This window comes from Gymnoscopelus braueri (genome assembly GCF_963280865.1).
Source record: "Gymnoscopelus braueri genome assembly, chromosome: 12".
NCBI lineage: Eukaryota > Metazoa > Chordata > Actinopteri > Myctophiformes > Myctophidae > Gymnoscopelus > Gymnoscopelus braueri.
In genome coordinates this window covers 5,420,324-5,438,776 of record NC_137614.1, presented here as the reverse complement: position 1 = coordinate 5,438,776, position 18,453 = coordinate 5,420,324, and the positions used below count along the sequence as shown (strand labels likewise).

The following is an 18,453-nucleotide window of genomic DNA, read 5'->3' as shown; positions in this document are numbered from 1 at the left end:
CCTATTAGTCTGGATTTGTCCCCAGTCTGTAGGATATTGATTTTTATTCCTCTACAAAAAAGCAATGTGTGTACAAAAACGATTTGGTAATTTCAATTTATACATGGATGTAACTTGTAACTTAGTAAGCAAACCTTTTATTTAGTCAATTTATTGGTAATATAATTATTTAGTGGACAGAGAAATGACAAGATTTGTCAACAATTTCACAGTCAAATATACAATTTATTTGGAAAATGACTAAACAAAATGTCAGCTGCTGACCACTGAATGATTGCTTGGCACTGTATGTGTTCATGTTTGTTAAATGGACCGTAATAAATAAACTAACAATCAATTAAAGAGGTCACAGACTTTCCATCTACATGTCACTAAAAGACAAGATATATCAGTTTTTTTTTTAATAAACACAAAAAAGCCCAGGGCTTGTTTCCATGGTGGCCCACACTCTCAGATCAATGTGTGCAGTGTGTCTTACCTGCTTCAATATTGAAATCCTGATGTAGTTCTGGAGACACAGAGGAAGTATAAAGACGGTCTATGAAGCTCCTTCAACAAGGACCAGCTCACTGATACGTCTCTGGGATGCCTGAGGAAGGTCTTTGACAAAAAACATTGCATATATTTATAACACTTTAATTAGTATTGAGCAAGTGATGACAGTGTGCAGGCAGTGGTGGAACAAATACTAAAATGTTTTACTTAAGTAAAAGTATCAATACTGCAATGTCAAAGTACTCTGTTACAAGTAAAAGTCCAGAATTTAAAAAAAAATTGAGTAAAAGTACAAAAGTATTGTTATCAAAATGTACTTAAAGTACCAAAAGTAAAAGTGTTAAAAGTAAAAATGTTTGAAAATAGCAGATCTGTAAGCTCACAACATGTCGTGATGCAACGCTTTGTGAGCTTGTACTGTAGATCTGCTATTTTGAAATGTAAAACATAGGGCTACAGTGGTTCATGTATGTTTTATAATATATAAATTACTTTTATATCTGAAAAGTAACTAGTAGCTAAAGTTTTCAAATAATTGTAGTGGAATAAAAGTACGATATTTGCCTCTGAGATGTAGTGGCGTTGAAGTAAAAGTACTGAAAATTGAAAATTCTCCAGTAAAGAAAATAATCCTCAAAAGTGTACTTAAGTACAGTACTTAAGTAAATGTACTTAGTTACATTACACCCCTGTGTGCAGGTGTCTATTGTCTTTACATTTTCATTTGGAAAATGACTTGACAAAAATGTCAGCTGCTGACAATTGAATGAATGCTGACATTAACATCATTTAAAGAGGTTAAGTCTTTCCCAGCTACAGTACATGTCACTAAAAGACAAGCGGTGTCTCAGTGTCTTACCTGCTTCAATATTGCAATCCTAGACAGAGGGAGTTGAAGACAGTCTATGAAGCTTCATCATCAAGGACCAGCTCACTGACAGGTCTCTGGGTGTCTCCCTGTCATTTTATAGCTTACACTCTGTAATTCCTTTGATGGGGGGAGCCTAGTTGTCAGTGGGGTGAAGTAATTAAGTACATTTACTCAAGTACTCCATGTACTTAAGTACAATTTTGAGTTTTATTTTACTTTACTGGATTATTTCCAATTTTCCAACTTTTATTCTACTCCACTACATCTCAGAGGCAAATATAGTACTTTTACTCCACTACAATTATTTGAAAACTTTAGTTACTAGTTACTTTGTAGATTTATATTATTGTTACAAAACATACATTAACCACTTCAGCCCTATATACATCTACAAGGTGAGCTTGTAGATCTGCTATTTTCAAAAGATTTTTATACATTTGAAAACTTGTGAAATGGGACCTTCTGCATAATGTGTACTTTCTACTTTTGGTACTTTAAGTACATTTTGATACCAATACTTTTGTGCTTTTACTCAAGTAAAATTTTAATTCTGGACTTTCACTTGTAACAGAGTATTTCTACATTTCAGTATTGATACTTTTACTTAAGTAAAAATAAATTGAGTACTCTTTCCACCACTGAATGGTACTGCTCATGCTCTGCTCCTGCTCCTCCCACCTACAAAAAACTAATGAAGTTGAACGGACAGAAACTCCTGTAATTCATAGATAGGTATTCCTTCTCTGTAAAACTGAGATGTGTTAATGAATGGGTTATTACATAACAGACATCGTTCAGTCCTCAACACACTCTCAAGTACTACTTAGTTTATCTATTTTACTTGAGTATGTAAATTGTTCGATACCTTATACTCCACTACATTTGAGAGACAAATATTGTACTTTTAACTCCACTACAATGATTTGAAAACTGCAGTAGGCTACTAGTTAGCTACTGTACATTAACCAATGAAACCCTATTTTATACTTTGTCTACTCATGTGTTGCATCAACGCTTGTAGATCTGCTATAAAAAATAAAATAAAAAACGCTTGACAAATTTGAAAAATAATTGAGTACTTTTACTTTGGTACGTCAATTTTGCATCTTCATGCCAATACTTTTGTACATAATTATACTTAGTTGAAATTTTGAATGAAGGACTTTTACTTGTAAGTAAGTATATATAAGTAAAAAATAAATCTGAGTAGGCCTACTTTCCCCCTTACGCACCCCCCCCCCCCCCTTCTTCCCTTTCTTTTTTTTCTATGGAAATAACGATACAATGGGAGCTATGCACAGAGCTATTTTTACTTCTGTAAACCTGTGGTGTGAAATAAAGCTGATTCTGATTCACCACTCTGTTCAGACATTGAGAGTGTTATGCGAGATTCACGCTTCAACTGATTTTTGATTACATCAGTATTTTTTCTCTCTCAAATGTTTTTCTTTTGTTTGGTTAATAAAGACACAAATGTAACTCCATACATCAGGGCCATGACAGACATTTTGGGGGGAAATGACACACCATTAATCCTCTGTGAATCTCTACTGCTCTCTTGTGGTTTCCCACTGTTATGTTTGTCATATGTTTCACCTGGTTTTAATGTGAGCCAATCATCATAGCAGAAAGCTCCTATATATTTCAACTTTGTAAGTTTGTTTTTCGTAAATCAATGCCCTACTTCATCATACAAGAGTGTCACACAAAATGTGTGAAAGTGTGAGCTTATAGATCACCTGTTTTCTTTTTGGACATACAAGGTTTCCCCCAACAGCAATGATGGCTGGTAAAGAAACTGCTTTATTTGAATATCAATTTAAAACAGAACTATACATGTGATGATGGCATTATTTAAAAAATATTTAGAAATACACACGTTTATTTGACGGAAACAGTAACAAAAAACAACAACGGTATCTTGGACACTGCTATTTTACACATTTGCTATGTGCAACAAAAACAAAATCAGTACATAAAAACTAAACATGTAAACATTTTGCTAAGCACAACTCATACAGTTTTTACACTTTAAGGCTAATTAATAAGCCTACTTTATGCTGCACGACCAAGTATAAATGAAGCCTAACAATAGATGGTGCTGATGTCTGTTCCTCAGACAGATGTCCATTTAAACTAAGCTCAGTACACTGCGTCCATGTTATGGTAAAAGAAAAAGGAGTTTGTTGTTGTTGTTGTTGTTGTTGTTGTTGTTGTTGTTATTATTATTATTATTATTATTAGGCTGTTATGAGTGCAGTGGGAGCTGGCTTCTACTTGGTCTACTAATGCAGTGATTCTCAATTTCTTTCAAATTGACATGGAGCCCCATTTGACAAGATGTTTATCTCTGGTCGACTCCCAGTCTATAAGAACATTTGTATTATTGTTAGACTAGTTGACAATAATAGTTAGATGTGATTGGATCTCATGGTGCTCGGGTGGCACACCGTGGAGGCTAGGCGTGAGAATAGAAAGCGTCTATATGAACACAAGTGGCCGTGTTGTTCGTGGGATGGAATCCGGGCAGGTAAGGTGATCTTTGTCACCACTGGTATAAAGTAACTAAGGACATTTACTCAAGTACTAGTACTTAAGTACAGTTTTGAGGTACTTTTACTTTACTGGAGCATTTCCAATTGTACTCTACTCCACTATAGCCTGGTAAACCCTCCCTCCGGAAATCTCATTTCCATTTTGAGATTTCCGGAGGGAGGGTTTACCAGGCTACTCCACTACATCTCAGGCAAAATTTGTACTTTTACTCCACTACAATTATTTGAAAACTTTAGTTACTAGTTACTTTGCAGATATAAATTATTACATTATAAAACATACATTAACCACTTTAGCCCTATTTTATACCTAGGCTATTTGAAAATTGCAGATCTACAAGCTCATGCGACGCGCTGTGAGCTATTTTCAAACATTTTAGTACTTTTACTTTTGGTACTTTAAGTACATTTTGATACCAATACTTTTGCACTTTTACTCAAGTAAATTTTGAATTCCGGACTTTTACCTGTAACAGAGTACTTCTACATTGCAGTATTGATACTTTTACTTAAGTAAAACATTTGAGTACTTTTTCCACCACTGTTTGGCATGTTGAACGGGGCGGCAGTGGCTCAGTGGCATAACGACTAAATTGGGGGTGGGGGTGGGGGTGGGGGGGGGGGGGGATTATTGGGTAGCCTACTCTAATATTGATTATTGAATTATTTGATGTCATTTGGTCGACAATTCCTTGACTGTCTATCTGTAATGTAGGAAGTATAGAGATAACAGAGAGGCTCTCTAGACATTCTTGTACATTCTGTAGTTGTACATTTACTTATACATGTAATAATGCGATACGATGTGATGCTATGCAATGCGAGAGAGCAGAATAGTCGACACCAACTCAGGACTCCTGGATCGTTGTCCTCCTCTCCCTCCTGTGTATCACCAGGGTCTTGAGCTCTACAGTTTTGCTGACTCTGCTGTGTGCTAGGCTCTATGCACAGCAGCCATATTGTTAAGAAATTGGGCCTCTTTCTTACTTCCTTCTTCAGGTCTTACTATTATTATACTAATTGAGGCTCTGTTCCATACTGGTCAAACATGTTGGCTCACTAGAAACACTCTGCTACACCAGTGGGTCTCAAAGTGTGGTCCAGGGACCCCTCATGGTTCCTTGAGGGGGTTCCAAATGGACCCCTTACGGGTGTGTAATTCTGAGAGTGTACACATGGACTTACGGGTCCATTTGGTTCCATTTGTACACTCTCAGAGTTATGGGGGTCCTTGAAAACCTCTGTGCTATACACTAAATGGAATAGAGCCTTCATTAGTATAATTGGTAAGACCTGTGAAGGAAGTAAGGAAGAGGCCCAATTTCTTTACAATAATGGCTGCTGTCTATAGAGCCTATTATGGTGAAGATGAACTTTCAGTCATTTGGCTGCATGGAGACCCATTGGAACTCCTTCAAAGACCCCCACTGCATGGTCAGCGGGGGGTCCCATGATGACAGATTCTATCAGGGCTGCCAGCTGTGTGCAATAATCTAAATAATACTAGTAAAGTAAATCATTGTCATTTCAGTGCTGGTTCTAAACCTTACAGCATTGTATGTTATAAATATATTCTCATATGTACCTGTTGTGTATTCTATTACTTCACAGTGGTGGAAAGACCGAGTATTTCTACATTGTGGTATTGGCTTCTCTTCCTTAAGTAAAAAAAAACCTACACTACACTCTACAGTACTTCTTCCAACCAACAGATTCTTCTCCATATAGATGGTCCAAGCAGGGAAACAGAACAGTTTAAATCAGGGTAAAAGTGTCTCCTCTTGTCTCCCCCGGAGGAGGGGGCACGGCGTGGTGCTGCTGGGTGGGCTCTTCTGGTTCTGGCCTGATGAGGGTACCGTTAGAGTCCAGGAGTCCGTTCCTCAGCTCAGAGAGCTGCTGGGTGGGCTCCTCTGGTTCTGGCCTGATGATGGTACCGTTGGTACAGTTCAGGAGCCCGTCCCTCAGCTCAGAGAGCTGCTGAGCGTGGCTGGACAGCGTCCCGTTGACCTGGGACAGCAGCGCGTCCGCCTGGCCCTCCAGCTCCACGCGGATCCTCTCCAGGTCGGCCTCCATGTCCTTCAGACCCTTGCACTGGACCTCCACGCTGGACACCCGTCCCCCCACCTCCTCCACCTCCCTGCGGACCCCCAGGGCGGTGGTCCGACAGCCCTGCATCTCCCCGGCCAGCCTCCTCTTCATCCCCGCCAGCTCGGCTTTTTTAAAAAAAAGTGAAGGGGAAACATATTAATTTCAAATATTCAAATAACGTGAAGGAAAAAAAACATTAATTAGTGGGTGTAACATTTTAACAGCGATATGTGTATAGTGCAGGAATTTCAAGGAGGCCACGAAGGCCATGGCCGTCGTTTGCCCTCAGTTTGGCCTTGTGCCCCTCAAAAAAATGGCATGCCCTGTGGCCACAGTGGCCTTATTGCCCCAGCTGACTGTACCACTTTCTCCTCTGTCTCTTTCTTGTCATGTAGACACCAGTGTCTCTTTCCTGTCATGTAGACACCAGTGTCTCTTTCTTGTCATGTAGACACCAGTGTCTCTATCTTGTCAATATATAGACACCAGTGTCTCTATCTTGTCAATATGTAGACACCATTGTCTCTTTCTTGTCAATATGTAGACACCAGCTGCAGTGTCTTTGGTTGAGATTCTGAATTCTTAACTCCAGTCCCCTTCTTTAAACCAATCCAGTGACTTTACCAATATTTATTTCATTGCAGATAGTCGACGTATAACATTTAAAACCCTTAAAACATCCTTAACCCTTAAATTCAATTAATTATTTCAATTGACTAAAATCGTGTTTTATTGGATGGCCTTACTGCCCTGGCATTTGGCCTTTCTCCATATTTCAACTTTTTATAGTTTTTTTCATAAATCAATGCCTTTAATAGTAAAAGTGTGTCACACAAAAGTAGTTAAAATAGCCAAATCTACAACATAAAAAGCGAAATAAAAATAATGATAATAATCTTTATGTTGTCGTACCTTTCAGGCGGGTCAACCTGCGGTCCCCGGCCCCCAGCATGGACGCCTGGCGTCCCACCAGTTGGACCACGCCCCTCATCTGGTGGGCCAGGCGGCCCTCTCTCTCCGTCCAGGTGCTGTTCACCTGCTCCATATGTTGAGCCACCGTCCCCACCGAGTCCGTGAGTCCCGTCAGGCTGTCGTTGAAGCTCTGGATGTTGAACCTGTGGGCAGTGGTGGAAAGTACATTTACTCGAGTATAGTACTTGACTAGATTTGAGGTACTTTTTTACTTTACTTGAGTACGACAATTTCCCGATGCTTTATGCTTCTCTTCCGCTACATAATTTGAAAGACTTTAGTTACTAGTTACTTTGTATATTTACTGTAGATTACTAGGCAATTTTAATATAGGATTATTACAAAACAAACCAATTAAGCCCTGTTATATCCTCTGTTCAAAAGTAGCAGATCTACAAGCTCACAACACGCTGCAGCGCGGGTTGTGAGCTGGTAGAAAATTCAATTTTGACAGATTTTGAAAATGTACAAAAACAAAAAAACGCACATTCTGCATAATGAGTTGTATTGGTACTTTATATTTGACATAATTATATCATCTGGAAACCTCATATGTCCAAAACTGTAACTTTTTCAGGATTCAAATAAAAAAAATAGCAAAGGTAGCAGATCTACAATGCTTTTCTGTGACGCTGTAGTATGATCAAGTACTTTACAATGAACAAAAAAATATGGAGATAAGAGGTTTCTGCCCGACAACAACGATATATTTGACAATACAATGTTGTACTTTTACTCAACCAAATATGAACACAGACCTTTTACCTGAAACAAGCCTATCTCTACATTGTGGTATATTGCTACTTTCACTCGAGCAAAAAATAGGGAGTACTGACCTGAGGATGCTGAGCTCTCCCTGGACGGAGGGGCTCTTCTCCTCCTCTCCCTCCGGTTGGCCCCTGGGGGCCCGGTGGGTCAGCAGGCCCTGCAGCGTGGCGTTGAGGCGGTCCAGACGCTGGCCCTGGGCCTCTAGCGCCATCTTGGCGTTCTCATCGACCTCGCCGGAGACGCCCACATCCGCCTGGAGTGGACACGACAAGGTTATTATAGGTTACAACTTTTCTTTATATATCAATATCAATTTATGTTTAGTTTTTATAGTTAGTGTTAGTATTTGTTTTTTTGTATCAGAATATGGGGTATTCTTTGGGATGAGATAAAAAAAATACATAAAAGGTATTGTGTAAGAAGAAAACATATTTGCAAAAGATTAAATAACATACTCAGTTAAAATTGGCACAGTTAAACAAATTGAAGATAGATTTCACATACAACAAAAATACTAGGCTTGTGTTTGGAATAAATTGACACTTTCTCAATGATTTTAGTTTAGATTCTAGCCTCGTTTTTAGAAGAAAAAAGATTTACCTTCAATTCTAGTTTGAGTGATTTGGTTAGTTTTATTTAACTATAAACCTTGCCTGGACATCAGAAAGATTCTAGTTAAATGTAATGAGTTTGATTTAACTATAAAGCTTACCTGGACATCAGAAAGATTCTATTTAAATGTAATGAGTTTTATTTAACTATAAACCTTACCTGGACGTCAGAAGAAGGAGAGTGCGTCAGGCAGCGTAGCTCCAGGTCGTTCAGGTGTTTCTGGACCCGGTCCACGTCCATCTCCAGTCGGCCCCTCAGGGTCTCCAGGTCGGTGGGCAGCACGGCGTGGCCCTCCAGCATGGCCCCGGGGTCCGTGGTGTTGTTCCCCACCAGCTCCTCCACCACCAACAGCAGACGGCCCTCCACGGCCCTCAGCTTGCGGTCCAGATGGGCCTCCAGGCCTCCAGGGGCGCCAGAGTCTCCAGTTTCTGTCAGGTTGAGCTTGGCCTCCAGGTACTCCAGCCTGCCGGCCACCATGCCCTCCATGTGATCCTTCATTGATTGAAGTTTTTATTGATAAAACGTCCATATAAATGACTTGTATCTCCATTTTCCAACTTTCTACGTTTCCTTTTTTTTTGTAAACGAACGCCCTACTTTGTCATACAGTGTCACACAAAAGTGGAAACCACTGCCGATCTATAATCTCACAACGCGTCACTTTGCGATGCGTTGTGAGCTTGTAGATCGGCTATTTTTGCTATTTTTTCTAAATGTTTTAAGTGGAAGTGAAAGTGGCTAAATGTGTGTGTGGGTTTTATAAATATTGAAGCAATGAAAAGTATTTACAGCTGCTTGTGTGACTAAATAATAACTACATTGGATCCTTTGGAACACAGGTTCCTTTTTTCCATTTCTCAAAAAGTAACACTTTTGGACATACAAGGTTTTCATCCGACACAGCAGTGTTGGAAAAGTTACTAAAACATAGTAATATATTACTTATTACATATTACTTGTTTAAAAAGTAATATAGTTACTTTACTTATTACTCCCTGCCAAAAGTAATTTGTTACTTTACTAGTTACTGGAAAAAAGTAATAATATTACTTTAAGTTACATATTACTTTAGTTACTTTCCAACACTGTCCGACAGTGATCATATATTTGTGCATAATCGGACTTGAAGTTAACAATGGAGCTAATTGAGTGCAGTATTAAAACGAGTCCTTTCCCATTCATGCAGCTTTGGACTCAAGCAAGGTTACAATGTGTGTGTTGCTCCCTCTGGTGGAAAAAGTGTGTAACACTTTGGTTCTGAAAGGGGGGGTCCCGGAACCCCCAGGGGTCCTTGGAGATGGTTCCAGGGGTCCCCAGCAAAAGTACATAACGTAGCATCACAATAATTTTTAACCACTTTATCCATTTGTATGTTGGCTATTCAAAAATAGCAGATGTACAAGCTCACAGCTGCGAGCTTGTACATCTGCTATTTTTGAAAAGTCTTGAAAAAGTTTGGACATTTTTGAATAGTTTTGCCTTTTCTTAACAAAAAAAACATCTTCTCAACCTGGGGTACCTCACACTAGATATTTTCAGATGGGGTTCCGTGGCCAAAAAATACATGTTAATTCGGGGGTCCTTGACAAGACATGTAAAAGTTTGAGAAGCACCAACGTCTGTGGAATGGTTGGAATAAGGTGTGTAACATCATCACTATACCTTGTGTCCTCCCAGCTCGGCTCTCAGGTGCTGCTGGGACTGGTTGAGTCCAGACACGGACTGCTCCAGCAGACCCAGCCTCTCGTCCAGACCGGACGTCCTGTCACAGCAGCTCTCCGCCGACTCCATGCCGTGGATCTGGGCCTGCATGCTGGCCAGGTCCTTACTCAGGTGGGAGGTGCCGGCGCTCAGCGCCTCCTCCATCTGCTCCCGCCCCTCGCCTCGCTCCCTCTGACACTGGCGACGCACCTCCCCCGCCTTCTCCTCGCAGCGCTCCTCGGCGCTCTCCACGCGCCTCTCGAACCCGCCCAGGATCTCCGCCCGGGCCTGGCTCATCTTGGCGTCCACCAGCGTCTCCATGGCCTTCTGGGCGTCCTCCCCGAGGAGGAGGGATGCCGCCGTGCTGGCAGAACCCCCCGATCCAGACAGCCGGCTGCAAATTCACAATATAGACGTTTTAGCCAGTGATGGAAGAAGAACTCAAATGTTTTACTTAAAGGGATAGTTCACCCAAAATATTACTATTTTTCTGTCGATTAGTCACCCCATGGAATTCATGGATATATAAATATTTTTTGTCGCATTCCTAAGCCAATAATTTGATAACCAGCGGACCGGTAGGCAGCGGTTCCGGTAGGAGACACAAAGGAGACTCTTTGTGTCTCCTACCGGAACCGCTGCCGCTCATCAAATTATTGGCTTAGGAATGCGACAAAAACAAAACAATATCCATGAATTCAAGTGTCCATGGGGGGACTAATCGATAGAATTTTGGGGGTGAGCTAACTAGCACATCGACACAACGCGTCACATGTGAGCCTGTTGATCGGCTAATTTGGAATAGACAAAGTATAAAATAGGGCTAAATAGGTTACTGTATGTTTTCTAATAATAATAATAATAATAATAATAATAATAATAATAATAATAATGTTGTAAGTTGTAACTGACCTCAGGGCTCCGTCGTGGCCCATCACCGTGGCTCTCAGCTCCTGCAGCTCAGCAGCCTTGGCCAGCAGCTCTGACCTGAGACTGTCCAGTCTGCCGTTCAGCTCCCCCAGGCCAGGCAGACCCCCCGCCAACAGACCTGCAGCAATTAGGACAGCGTTTAACTTTTGGTGTTTTTTTCTTAACCCATTCAATCTGGGAACGCATCTGTGTCACTTTAGATTTATTTGGCTATTCAAAAATAGCAGATATACAAGCTCATAGCGCGGCACAGAGTGCTTGTACTGTAGATCTGCTAATTTTGAGAAAATAATTTGCGAAAATGTGTGCCAATGTTTAACTCAAATCTTTGCTTCTGGGGGTCCCTGGAACAACATATTTTGAGATGGGGGTCCGCAGACAAATATATATCATTTTGGGTGGTCCTTGATATGAAAAAAGTTTTTTTAAGTATAGAATTATTAAAGGATATGGCCTGTTTTGGCCATAGTACATTATTTATTTGGATTATGGGTAGTGGTCATTGTTGGTAATTTTTTTGTATAATGAACTTGTTTGACATATCTGCCTCAGTTGTAGGGCAAAATGTGAAGTGGACTGTTGAGGGCAATTTGAAAAATTGGGGACGGCAGTTCTTCCTTGGCATGGTGGGAAATGTTCATGTAAAGTTTCAAGGGAATCGGACCGGCGGTGCCCGAGATGAGCTGTTCACGGACATAATCACTGATGGACGGACAGACTCACAGGACCGAAAACATAAGACTCCGGCCTTCCGGAGACAATAATCCAAAATTGCAGACCTAAAATTAAACCTTATCTAAAAGCAGTGGTTCTCAACCTTTTCAGGCTGTGACCCCCCCAAAATAATCATAATTGAACCGGGGACACCAGACCCTGATAAGCACTTGGAATTGTAGGAGTTGAGGCATTACATTTTGTTTGACTCAGTTCCACAGATAAATATTGTGAAAATAGCAGATCTACAGTACAAGCTCACAACGCCTCGCGTTGATCGGCTATTTGAAGATCGGTTATTTTCACAATGTGTGCCTCTCTCTTATACTATTTGACGTTTGACCATTTTTATAGAATAGTTTGTTGATTACTTTTAATATTAAATATGTCACTTTACTGTCATCTGGGGACCCCCCTAAAATCATGTTAGGGCCCCCTATGGGGGTCCCGACCCACAGGTTGAGAACCACTGATCTAAAAGGTCATGGACCGTGACATCCCACATCCTTACCTGCCGGTCTTGCGTCCATGTCTCCCTCTGGGATCTCCCCCCCGGGAATGTGCCCGAATCCCACCGCAGGGGCAGCCATCAGCGGACCACCAGGGGCAGCAGAGAGCAGGGCGGACAGCATCCTGTTGGCGTCCTCTCGGAGCGAGGCCCTCAGGCCGTCCTCCAGGCCGTCGACGGTCCCCCTCAGGGTCTCCAGCCCCAGGTTGAGACGCCTCACGTCCTCCTCCATGCGACCCAGTCGCTCGTCCGTCTCGCTGTCGACAGCCTGACCTGAAGACAGGAGATGATGGAGGAATTACTCACTGAGGCTTATTGAGAAACTAAGCCTTTTGCTTGAGTAAAAGTATCAATATCACAATGTACACTAGAAATACTCTCTGTTACCAGTGGTGGAAAGTAACTAAGTACATTTACTTAAGTACAATTTTGAGGTATTTATTATTTCCAATTTCTAATACTTTTACTTCTACTCTCGGATCCAAACATTGTACTTTTACTCCAGTACATTTATTTTAAAACTTTAGTTACTAGTTACTTTGTAGATTTTTATTATTATTACAAAACATACATTAACCACTTCAGTCCTATATACATCTCGGCTATTTTCAAAATATTTTTATAGATTTGAAAACTTGAAATGGGACATTCTGCATAATTAGTACTTTTACTTTTGGTACTTTAAGTACATTTTTATGCCAATACTTTTGTACTTTTACGCAAGTAAATTTTTTATTCTGGACTTTTACTTGTAACAGAGTATCTCTATATTGCAGTATTGATACTTTTACTTAAGTAAAAAACATACTTTTTCCACCACTGTCTGTTACTAGTAAAAGGCCTGTATTCCAAATTTTACTTGAGTAAAAGTACAAATGTATTGGCATCAAAATATAGTTACTCATCATGAATGGACCATTTCACAATTTCTTATGAAAAATCTTTTTTATTTTGTCATTTGGTTCCATTTGTATACAGTCAGAGTTAAGGTGGAGACCTTGACATTTTAGCGTTTGAGAACCATTGATCTACACTACAGTATTATACCTTCAATGTCTTCACCACCAGCAGGGGGAGCTGTTTCCTGTGGAACGTGCTCTTCGGGCTCACCGCCACCACCATGATGCTCAGGCATGTGCTCGTGAACTTGCTCGTGCTCGTGCACCTCCTCGTGCTGGGTGTGGAGGTGGTGGTGGTGCTCATTTGGGTCCTGGTGTTCTGGCAGGGGCTCTGGCTCAGACGGGTAGGGTTCAAACCGGCTGTCTGGGTACGAGGAGGAGGAGGGTACATGAGGCCCAAAGTGACGACCGGGGTAAGAAGAGCCCAGGATGGGACCGGTGTGAGCTCCACGGTTTCCACTCCACGGACTAGACTTCATGTTGTGCTGAAGAACAGGCGGGCCCTTGTACACGGGACCTTTCATGGGTGGGCCCTTGTACACGGGACCTTTCATGGGTGGGCCCTTAAACTGAGGCCCCTTGAAGTGCTGCTGAGGGCCTTTGAACGGTGGCAGGGCCTTCATGCTGTGCTGGTAATGTCCCTCCATGCAGCCGTAACCAGAGTAACCGGGGCAGCAACGCCACTCCAACTCGGTCACGCTTTTATGTGCCACCTTGTACATGGGCTTGTACATCAGACGATACCTGATGGAATTAATGAAACAAAGGCATTAACCACATGAACCCTGGCCTATAGCAACCCTGTTCTGGGGTCAAGCATTCACCTATGCGATGCGTTCTGAGCTTGTAGATCGGCTATTTTCTTGCTTTAGATTTAGTGTAGAACAGAGCAGGCAGGGGTGTCCAAACTATTTTCAAAGGGGCCATGATTGAAAATATCTATGAAAATACCAGTGGTGGAAAAAGTACTCAAATGTTTTACTCAAGTAAAATTATCAATACTGTAATGTAGAAGTACTCTGTTAGGAATTCAAAATGCACTTGAGTGAAAGTACATTTGTACAGTGTTTTGTTGGCTGTGTAGCCAAATGTAAGCCACTCATCTGTGCTGTGGACAAAACCAAAAACATGTCTGCCTCTCCTCAGCCTGTTCTCACATGCATGCACTGCATTGCTTTTATATTTACAGTCCAGTAAAGTGTATTTTGTTCAAATGGCACTGGTAGCAGAATGTGATCAGGGAAAAGGTCAGTATAAAGAAATATATGAAATATGAATAGCCTCTTTTTCTCATCTTGGATGTAAAAGAGGACAAACAGTTAGAAATCTACCCAGGTTCATTTCAATAAAATGACACTTCAATGTTTGAATTTCACATGACAAGTATATGTGGTTAAAGTCAGTGGTGTAAAGTAACTAAGTATATTTACTCAAGTACTATACTTAAGTACAATTTGGAGGTATTTTTTACTTTACTGGAGTATTTCCAATTTTCAGTACTTTTACTTCTACTCCACTACATCTCGGAGGCAAATATTGTACTTTTACTCTACTACAATTATTTGAAAACTTTAGTTACTAGTTACTTTGTAGATTTTGATTAGTAGAAAACTAACCACTTCATCAATCAGATCTGCTATTTTCACAGGATTTCTATACATTTTATACATTTGAAAACAGACAATCTGCATAATGAGTACCTTCTACTTTTGGTACTTTAAGGAAATTGGAGTTGTCAAAACAAATCCTATGGTGGATGTAAATAACAAGGAATGCTTTTTTCAGATAATATGATGATTTGATGAAATGTGTCTGACTCACTGGAGAGCTGGACACTTCTTCCCCCAGGCACACTTGTTGTACTCTGCCTTCACTACAGGTGCTGCCCCCGCCTGGACGGTGAAGGTCACTGTCTTCTCAACCACATAGGCACAGTGGTTCCTATAGAGGAGAGGAGAGATGTTTTACATTTCAGAGACAAAACAAAGTAAGAAAACACTTGTAGGTGTGCAACAGTTAATTGAACTATAATCGGTTTAACCAATTCTAAAGAATAATCCATTATTAATAAAATAGCTGATCTACAAGCTCACAATGTTTTGCATTGTGACGCATTGTGAGCTTGTAGATCGCAAGATTAAGTATAAACTTAAATGTAAAATAAAATAGTCAGATCAATTTAGTCATTTATAATTTGTTAGATTTTTCAGGTCGATTTGTTAAAGGAGTAGTTCACCCAAAAAAGTACTCAATTGCACACCCCATGAAGCAATGAATTCATGAAGATTTTTTTTGTTTTTGTCGCATTCCTGAGCCAATAATTTGATAACTGGCTGAAAGATGCTAATGTATCCGGTAGGAGACTCAAAGTATACTCTTTAGGTGCGTCCACACACACGCGTCGAGTCACCGTAAGTTCCATCCACTCCTCCAATGATATGGGAAAAAACGGAAATCAAATCCATATCATTGGAGTGGAAGGAACTTCCGGTGACTCGACGCGTTTGTGTGGACGCACCCCTTGACCGGAAATACACCCGGTCATCAAGTTATTGGCTCAGGAATGTGTCAAAAACTAAACAATCTCCATGACTTCTAGGCTTCATGGGGTGCGTAATTGATAGAAAATATTTTTTTTTTTGGGTGAACTATTCCTTTAATAGCAAAAGAAAAGAAAATATATATTTTTTTAATTCTCCATAAAAAACATGCTTCTCGATTATTCTATTTAATGGAAAATGTAATGGATATAAACTTACTTGTGTCTGGCGGTGGGTGCAGGCTCATGGTGCTGACTGGGTCCAGACTTGTAGAGGTTGTACTGGACCGGTCTGTAGAACTTGGCTTCAGCCAGTGACACCACAAGTGTCACCAAAACAACGTGACTCGCAGCCATCAGAAAATGCATCCTGATAGTATATTATCCACCAGCTGGGCGTCACAACCTCTAGTGAACACAGGCTCGAAAACAGTACGGTAGATACAAGCACCGTAGGCCTGCATCAAAGGCCAGTTTCTCCTTGAAACAGTCGTGAAATCGTGGAGGGGGGAAAAAAAACTTGAAATAACCTGACTATTCGGAACCATCCACTTGATCTGAAAATGCCCTGAGATGTCAGGTATCTGACCGGTACATGATATCACAAAAACCTTCCACAAACCTCCCACAAAAAACAAAAAATACTCCTGAATTTCAACAGAAATCAGAAAAAAATGCAGGACAGCACAAGCTGTGTTCTGGTGACAGGGTGTTGAGCAGAGAGCTGGTGCAGGGCAGGGTGTGGTGTGGTGACAGAGAGGGTGACAACTGCGTCCACTGTGAGTTTGGGAGACGGCGGGTGGCACTAATAGAGTCCCCACTCATCTGCATAATCCCCTCCCACTGCCACCTCCTCTAAGTAACACCCCTGTGGCACTAGGGGGGGATGGGGGGACGGGGGGGTCTTTGATAGAAGTTGTGTCATACACAGTGTTGATTTTGACAGCAAATTTTGATTTCGTTTTAGTCATAGTCTTTTGAATAAAGTTCCATTTAGTTTTAGTCATATTTTAGTCATCTGAAATGTTTTAGTTTTTGTCTAGTTTTAGTCGACTAAATATCATAAGATTATAGTCGACGAAATCTACAGTTGATTTAGTCGACTAAACTGTATTTTGGCGGTGCCTTGATGGCATCATAATGGCTGATTTTACACTTGGTTGCATACTGAAAATAGCAGATCTACAAGCTATGCTATTTTCAGAGCGCAACACCCGAGCGCAACCAAACATAAAATGACTTGTCTTTTAGTTCTACTGGATCTCTTCTCCACTCGTCCTTCTTTTTTTTTAAATTTTTCGTCATAGTTTTAGTTGATGAAATCAACACTGGTCATACAGCTATACCTGGGCTTGATATAAGTCAAAATGTTGTCCATCATACTGAGTGTGTTGCTTCTGTGCTCTGTGATTTTTTCTTTTTATTATCATAATTTTTCCACATGAACAGTTGTCCCAAAAACAGTCTAAAAGTGTTGTTTTTGTTGTTTTTTCCAGGGCACTGCTGCTCATTTGGAGTTCCATGGGGATGGCAACTGCTACAGCTTAACGTTCACATTAAATCTCATATTCACCTAATATATGCCTAGTTTCTCCACTTTTGAATGTCTCACCTTTTTGGGGGGGAGACACGCTCTATAGTTTTTTTTCCCTGAAATGACAACTGTTACTATACACAAATTCATTACACAGCAGCTAAGGAAACTATGTATATATTAGGCCTAATCTTAGTGTATCTATTAATCATATTATTCTGTTTAAACATTCAACCATGCGTGGAATGTTGCATATTGTTCATCACACATGAACAATTATGTTCATGTGTGAGGCTATGATTTATGAGAAGCAGACTGAAGAGATGCCTTTTACACCAACAAGGCTCATTTTGATGACATCATTTTCTGATTTTTTCCTAGTTCTTATCAGTTCTCACTGCGAGGCGATCCAGAGTGTTTCTGAAGCATTGGTGCCTTCGTGGCACAGGCCTAAAGGTAATGCACATTTAACTTTAAACTTGAACAAAAATAAGTAATAGTTTAGTGACCCTTTATGTGATGGGCAGTGGTGGCAAATTTTACTTAAGTAAAAGTATCAATACCACAATGTAGAAGTACTCCGTTACAAGTAAAAGGCCTGTGTTTAAAATGTCACTTGAGTAAAAGTACAAAAGTATTGGCATCAATATATACTTAAAGTACCAAAAGTAAAAGCACTAAAATGTTTGAAAATAGCAGATCTATGTAGATCTACTATTTTCAAATAGCCTAGGTATAAAATAGGGCTAAAGTGGTTAATGTATCTTTTTTTTTAATGTAATAATGTATATCTGCAAAGTAACTAGTAACTAAAGTTTTCAAATAATTGTAGTGGAGTAAAAGTACAATATTTGCCTGATATAGTAAAAGTATAGACAATTGGAAATACTCCAGTAAAGTAAAAGCACCTCAAACTTGTACTTAAGTACAGTACTTGAGTAAATGTACTTAGTTACTTTACACCACTGAAAATAAGTAATAGTGTTTGTATTATTTGAGTGACCATTTATGTGATGGGTTGATATACTCACATTAACAACATCCTCTGTATAAAAACTCATGGTGGAGGGTTTTGCCTCCTTGCACACATGTTGGAGAGCAGAGCTCACACTGACACAGATGATCTCCAAAACCTCACAGCAAACTGACAGGAGAAAGGAACAAATAAACACTAATGCATGTGTGTTGAAAGCCTGCACACATCCAGAGACTTTCACTGTGCTGACTCATAAACCAACACACCCATTATTCACAGCCCTGAGACTTT

The 18,453-nt window shown here is 40.4% G+C and overlaps 1 protein-coding gene across 1 annotated transcript; it reads right to left on the bottom strand.

Moving 5' to 3' along the window:
• Nucleotides 1–4,524: 4,524 nt before the first annotated feature.
• Nucleotides 4,525–16,409, bottom strand: emilin3a (elastin microfibril interfacer 3a). Its single transcript, XM_080445221.1, has 10 exons — nt 15,873–16,409; nt 14,935–15,054; nt 13,262–13,857; nt 12,218–12,487; nt 10,975–11,110; nt 10,024–10,456; nt 8,521–8,853; nt 7,818–8,002; nt 6,922–7,124; nt 4,525–6,134 (listed from the first exon to the last, which is right to left on the bottom strand). The coding sequence occupies exons 1-10, from the start codon at nt 16,019–16,021 to the stop codon at nt 5,677–5,679; spliced, it is 2,883 nt and encodes a 960-aa protein (XP_080301347.1). The 5' UTR covers nt 16,022–16,409; the 3' UTR covers nt 4,525–5,676.
• Nucleotides 16,410–18,453: the final 2,044 nt, after the last annotated feature.